Source organism: Stegostoma tigrinum, chromosome 11 (genome assembly GCF_030684315.1).
Source record: "Stegostoma tigrinum isolate sSteTig4 chromosome 11, sSteTig4.hap1, whole genome shotgun sequence".
NCBI lineage: Eukaryota > Metazoa > Chordata > Chondrichthyes > Orectolobiformes > Stegostomatidae > Stegostoma > Stegostoma tigrinum.
In genome coordinates this window covers 26,631,207-26,638,355 of record NC_081364.1, presented here as the reverse complement: position 1 = coordinate 26,638,355, position 7,149 = coordinate 26,631,207, and the positions used below count along the sequence as shown (strand labels likewise).

The following is a 7,149-nucleotide window of genomic DNA, read 5'->3' as shown; positions in this document are numbered from 1 at the left end:
AGAGGAAGAACAGGTTAGGGAGGCAGAGACAGGTTGGACTGGTTTTGGGATGCAGTGGGTGGAGGGGAAGAGCTGGGCTGGTTGTGTGGGAGATGCAGTTGTTTGTTGCGAACTGAGCGGAGGCTTGGAGACCGCTTTGCAGAACACCTCCGCTCAGTTCGCAACAAACAACTGCACCTCCCAGTCGCAAACCATTTCCACTCCCCCTCCCATTCTTTAGATGACATGTCCATCATGGGCCTCCTGCAGTGCCACAATGATGCCACCCGTAGGATGCAGGAACAGCAACTCATATTCCGCCTGGGAACCCTGCAGCCTAATGGTATCAATGTGGACTTCACCAGTTTCAAAATCTCCCCTCCCCCCACTGCATCCCAAAACCAGCCCAGTTCGTCCCCTCCCCCCACTGCACCACACAACCATCCCAGCTCTTCCCCTCCACCCACTGCATCCCAAAACCAGTCCAACCTGTCTCTGCCTCCCTAACCTGTTCTTCCTCTCACCCATCCCTTCCTCCCACCCCAAGCCGCACCCCCATCTACTTACTAACCTCATCCCACCTCCTTGACCTGTCCGTCTTCCCTGGACTGACCTATCCCCTCCCTACCTCCCCACCTATACTCTCTCCACCTATCTTCTTTTCTCTCCATCTTCGGTCCGCCTCCCCCTCTCTCCCTATTTATTCCAGAACCCTCAACCCATCCCCCTCTCTGATGAAGGGTCTAGGCCCGAAACGTCAGCTTTTGTGCTCCTGAGATGCTGCTCGGCCTGCTGTGTTCATCCAGCCTCACATTTTATTATCTTGGATTCTCCAGCATCTGCAGTTCCCATTATCTAAGATAAAAATGTTACACCACATTACAGTTATACAAAGTATATAGTTAGTGCTGTAGATTTACACTTTACTTATTTTACAAGATCCTACTTTTTGCTTAATCCACTGCTGCTCTCAAGAATAGTGCTGTCTTTCACGTTTTGTCTTACCAGAACATCAGTGGCTGTTCGACTTAGTGTCTCAAAATATGCACACTTGATGGCGCTGTTCCTTCATGTGTCCGCTTGAAGCCATTCTATTGTATTGCAACTGCTGCTTCCAGAGCTCCCACTTCAGCCTTGCTGTGGGCCTTCCACATTATCAAATGGTTGAGGTTATAGCAAAGTCTCTACCAGAGCTGTCATCCTAATGAACTGTTATAGCTGACTGACCTAATACGTGGATATTTTACTGTCAAAACTTCCCAATTCCATGTCTCCATGTCAGCAACCTGCAGGTTCTGGAAGGAGAGCTGTACGAGATTTGTATGAGGCTGAGCAAGGGCCGACAACAAGGAAGTAATGAGGAGTGCTCATAATTTTTTTTTTTTTAAATAAACTTTCCTTTTTGGCAATGCCTTAGAGTCATTGATTAGGCCACATGCAGTAAGACCTTTGCTGGGTAAATTCGAGGCATTTTAGGAAAGTAGCCTTGAACGGAGTAACACCCACTATCTGCATGTGCCTATTTTCAGGCATGAGCACTGAATACCTATAGTGGAGCCTTTACAAATAATACATAGGACAATTTCACCACAGAATGAGCCTCCCGCCATTGTGGACACACTTTACATCTGCGGAAGTCAAAGAATATCTAGGCCATGGGATCTACAGAGCACTGTGGAAAATATTAACAAATAGCATAAACATTTATATAAAGACATACTTTATTTTCTATTTGAAACCTATGTCCATATTTATTTAAAGGTCATTACATGGCTACATGGCTGAGAATGGCAACATTTAACCCTTTGAGGGTTAGGAATACAGACAAACTTTCATATGACAACAAATAGTCTCAAGTTCCAAAATTACATATTTAGAAAATGTGTAAACATTTTAGCCTTTGGATTTGCTGTACATTTTAAGTAAATATCAGTTGTGCTTAATAAGGCATGAAACAAAGGCTGAGACAGGAAAATGCTTTTTATAGCACCAGAATCATGATTATTTGATAAAGCTGGTTTTAGTAAAACAAAAGACCAAATCCATTCCAGTTTACGTTTTCATTGTAGCATTGTGGTTTTGTGCAAAATATTACTGATTCTTGCACAACCAATTTATTTCAACATCTTTTACATGATCTGCAGTACAATAAGATCTAAAGCCCCTTGAAGGCCAGAAATCTATTCAAAATTAGAGTTGGCTAGAATAGTATAAAAAGAAATTGAATTCAACTAGTGAAGCCACGTAAGGTATGTAACCAGTCAATGAACTTAAGACCTTAGGAGTTAATTCCACACGGACACATCCTATTTCCAGGAACCACTTCCGAAACATTGAAATTAAGAGTTACTTTGATCAATAGTGCAGCCGGTGATAGTAAATTAGCAACCTATTTTGCATCCCTCTTATTTGCTTTTGCTGTTTTGCATTGCAGCCTAGGATAAGTTTGTAGCCATTGTTTTTATCAAAAATGCCCTTTTTTTATATGAAGATAGAAGAACCATAATCTTTTGTCACGCTAAGCCCCCACACAGTTGATGACTCACTTCAATGTGATTGTTGGTGTTATAGAATCCATTGAAACTTAGTTTAAAATATGCCACTTTTAGCAATTATCTTGGCAAAGAATTTAAAATGAATATACATACGATTGTCAAACCTTTTCTGTATAATTTAATCCCATTTACCATTATGGCTAGGCACCCATGAATCTAGTAATGTAATTCAGATAGACTGTGCTCCACATTTAGACACAGTCTGATAAATTTACTTTTCAAATACAATTATATCATCTGATTGAAAGGAATGAGACATACAGCAAATAAAATTCCCAGGTTGTCTTTAGATTCATTGGAAGTGATTTTGATTTTGGATGAATGTGTTACAAACAATATTGATTCATTTGCTGGGGCTTCACTTTCATGGACTTAAAAGGCAGAAGTCCTCCCAATATGTATATTGGCCTCGTGGGCATATTAGTGTTGAGCTATAAAGTTATATCATTTACAACAGATACAGTGATTGCTTTAGAAAGGATAAGCTGCAACAAATACATAAATTTTAGCAAGGAATGAAGTGAACATTCCCTGACGCCACAGTTTCATTTCAACATCAAGTAGGAAATCTTTGGATTCCATGAATTGCCGTTGTACGTACACAATTCCAGTGTAAGCATTCACCTTCCGTGTATTGAAGTAATTTTCGTTATTTCCTTTAGTGATGGTCAAGATAATGCTATCTCCTATATATGCAGGTGATGGAGCAATACGGAATATGGTGCTTGGAACTTGGACATTGGTTGGAAAAGTCAGCTGATAGTAGGTGATTCTGACTGGCATATTCTGGCAATCCATGTAGTTGGGACACATCACGCGTTCACAGCGCCTGAGAAGGGAATGTCATGTTATTTAAATGTATATAATGAAACAAGAATACAGTGTCCTCCTGAAAAAGCTCAAAAGCCTATCAGTGCAGAAACTTAGAATAATGTGTGTAAGAGTCAGGAAAGCTTTACAGAATCAGGAGCAATTGTTACCATTATACAGCATCATAAAACAGACTGTAGACCATAATTATCAAATTAGTATAGATTGCTTGACCAAATGCAAAGTAAACCATACTAAATTAGTCACCCATTGCATCTTTTCTACACAAACAGCTTATTTTGTTACAAAACCTGTGTACATATGAAATGACCACTAAGACCATATGGATAAATGGAGATCTGAAATTTATTCAAAATCTTATACATATAGGTTGGTGCTGAAGGAAGCATGTGCCAATTGTCTGAAACAATCACCAATCTCTTTTCCAACAGCCCAGCATGTTCTACCCTATTAAGTAGTGATCTTCTGAGAAGTACTATTGAATCTGCTACGACCCAAACTTTCTAGAAATACATTCCAGATCATAATATATCACTGACTTTTCACAGAAGATCGTTATTGCCCCACTGGCCTATTTTTTTGCCAATTATTTAAATCTGTACTCCAACTCAGAATTCTGCTTAGTGACTGACCAGCTAGTGGTTACAATTTCTCCCTGTCTGTTCCATCAAATTCCCTCTCAATTTTGAACAGCTCCTTTCAATATTCTGTTTTCACCTTCTCTGTTCAAGTCAAAAACAGCCCCAGTTTCTGTTGTTTCCCCAGCTTAATGAAACTCCTCATCCATGGTACCATTCTACTCAATCATGTCTTCACCCTCACCTAGTGCTCGATGTCATTTCTAAAATACAATGCTCAGAATTTGGTACAATGCTCTAACTGACATTCTATTGGGTGATTTAATAAACGGTTAGGGCTTTTGCAATCTTATATATTGCACTAAAAGAGGCCAATTAACAGACACTATGTTTGTGCTATGAAGTAGACTGTCTCATGCACTCAAAGGGTGTGGAAACAAACACTTCAGCCCAACTCACCCCATGCTGACCAGGCTTCCTAAACTGAATTAGTCCAATTTTCCAGTCTTTGATCCATATCCCTTTAAACCTTTCCTATCTTTACTACTTTCCTGTGGCAGTTCATTCCATATTCACATCACTCTGTATGAAAATGTTGGCCCTCAGGTCCCTTTGAGATGTTCTCGGTCTCACCTTAAACGTGTGGCCTTTAGTTTTGGGCTCCCCTACCCTGGGGAAAACGACCTTGCCTATTCACCTTATCTGTGGTCCTCATGATTTTATAAACCTCTATAAGGTCATCCATCCGCCTCCTATGTTCCAGGGAAAAAAATCCAGCCTGTTCAGCCTCTCCATTTAACTCAAGCCTTCAGTCTCAGTAATATCCTTGTAAATCTTATTTGCACTCTTTCCAGTTTAATAACATCCTTCATATAGCAGGGCAACTAGAATTGTACACAGTACGCCAAATGCATCCCAACTCCTGTACTCAATGTTCTGACCGATGAAAGCAAACATGCTAAGTGCTTTCTTCACACTGTCGACCTGTGACACCCTTTTCAAGGAACTATGGGCCTGCACCTTAGATCTATCTGTTTAACAACAATCCCCAGGTCCTTACCATTAAATGTGTGAATCCTGCCCTGGCTTGTCTTATCAAAATGCAACACTGCGCATTTATCTATCGAATGATTTCCAATGTACAAGCAACGCAAAATGCTTGGCATTCTTGAGATTGTAGAAATGCATTTTTTCCTACCCCTAATACCTGCAGCAGATATGGTGAATAGTCACAAAAGTGAGATACTCATTGAAATAAAAATTCACCAGAAATTCAAAGCACACTTAAAATGGTCACAAGTATATGGTTAAACAATGGCTGGAAATTTCAGGCATCTTTGGTTGCAGATGTCAATTTATTGCTACCAGAAAGTCGCAACCATGATATTCATTTCTTACTACAGCTCACCAGTCGGAGGGAGCAGAGACATACTGACTCCTCTGTTGAGCCTAATAGTAAATTGAGTCTGGGAAGGTTGGGGTTGGTGTAGTGGAAGAGGCGGCAATTGTAAGGTATCTCAAACATGATAAGAGCCATGGCGTCATTTCAGAGTCAAAATGGACCCTGTTTCTGTTTCTGCTAGGATAGCAAAATAAAAGCTGAAGCTGAGCCATTTTTGATGTGTCCCCTTCCACCTCTGCTAATTTGTAAACAAATTTCACATGCTGGATCTTTGGACAAGTACAGACCTAGTTTACATTTCTGAAGTATAATTTATTTCTCAGGCAGCTGTCTTGGGTGATAGTTAGCTGAGCCATTATGGCATCTGGTGTTATCTGGGGGTCGGTCAGACGCAGCAGATCATGTGGAATCTGCATTCTGAAATTCATGATGTGCCCTAGGTGGAAGCAGGCAAACTAATTCGAACAGATATACAACAGAGCATTGGGAGCAGCACTTTAGAAAAGAGCCATGCTTCAGATTCTCATTGCAAGATGATTTTATAAGTTAAAATTGCCACTCAGTTGATGTATTTGTGCAGTCAGCCGAACCAATATATCTAACCTCTCTCTGCAAATTCTAATTGACAACATTGGAAAAAACAGCAGGATTTATCAACTAGTGCATTGGCACAGGCTCCATTTTTCACTCTGAAATACTGCCAGTCACAGAAATCTTGCCTCATGAGCTCCAACACCCTCTTTCTGTGATGTATTTTGCCATGGTTCTTATCTTTCCATGTCAATTGCAGAAGTAACAGGAACTTAATCTTACCACAAAGAAAAATCTCTATTTTGCTTGGATTGGAAATATTTGAGCACTTACATGTCAGACACTTTCCTGTAGTTTGGTGGGCAATCCACGACAGGACATTTGAATCCACCTTGGATATTAAAGCAGGTCTCAGTTGATGTGCAATTGTGTGTTCCTATTGCACATTCATCAATGTCTGTGGGAAATTACACACAGCTGAGAGGTTTAATTGTTTATTTCACAAGTATAGGGTGAATACTGAAATTACTGTAATCAAATGACAAGAATGTGCAGCATTACACTGTACTAATGAGATGGCTTAAGAACATATGAGGTTGAAGTTGGAGCAATTCACTTAAACACTTGAGACCTGCTCTGCAATTCAATAAAATCCTGGCTAAATATCTTCCTTAACTCTACATTCCCACACTGTCCATTTTAATCTAAGAAATTGTAGCAGGAGTAGATGATTATAGCACCTCATGTGTGTTTGGCCATTCATAACAGTCATAGCTGATCTTTGACTTCAACTCTGCTTTCCTGTCTGCTCCCTGTATCTCTTCATCCCCGAGTAACAGCCAAGTGCGCTAAAGGATCATAAATTACATTCCATATAATGCTTTTTAATAGCTTTCCCACAGCAATGTCAAATACTGATTATTTTCTCCTTGAGTGATGGAAGCTCATGAATCTCGTTCTGTTCAATTGAAATCAACTCTGGCTTCATGAGTTATTGATTATATGGGCTAGTGGCTCACATTACTGATCCCATTTCATTTAACAGTAAATAGAAGCAGATTCAGCTGCACAAACAGCTTTAAGTACTTAAATATTAACTGAACAGATTTCTGCAATTCTAGACACGGAAACAATTTTGGTTGCACATATGTTCTCTACAATCAGGAATGAATCAAGACTTTCAGAAGTGAAAAGTAATGCAAAGTATCCATTAAGCTCATTAGCCATATCTGCATCTCCAATTCTAATTGGTCTTCCAGCAAACTGAGGAAAT

The 7,149-nt window shown here is 40.0% G+C and overlaps 1 protein-coding gene across 3 annotated transcripts in view; it reads right to left on the bottom strand.

The window, feature by feature from the left end:
* Positions 1–1,700: 1,700 nt before the first annotated feature.
* fbln2 (fibulin 2) overlaps positions 1,701–7,149 on the bottom strand; it is a 187,020-nt gene continuing 181,571 nt past the window's right edge. For all 3 annotated transcript variants that reach the window (XM_059649858.1, XM_059649859.1, XM_059649857.1), the window contains 2 exons: positions 6,210–6,333; positions 1,701–3,363 (listed from right to left, as the gene is read on the bottom strand). In XM_059649858.1, coding sequence (XP_059505841.1) covers positions 3,006–3,363; positions 6,210–6,333 — 482 coding nt within the window. In that variant the 3' untranslated portion in view covers positions 1,701–3,005. The remainder of the gene's footprint in view (positions 3,364–6,209; positions 6,334–7,149) is intronic.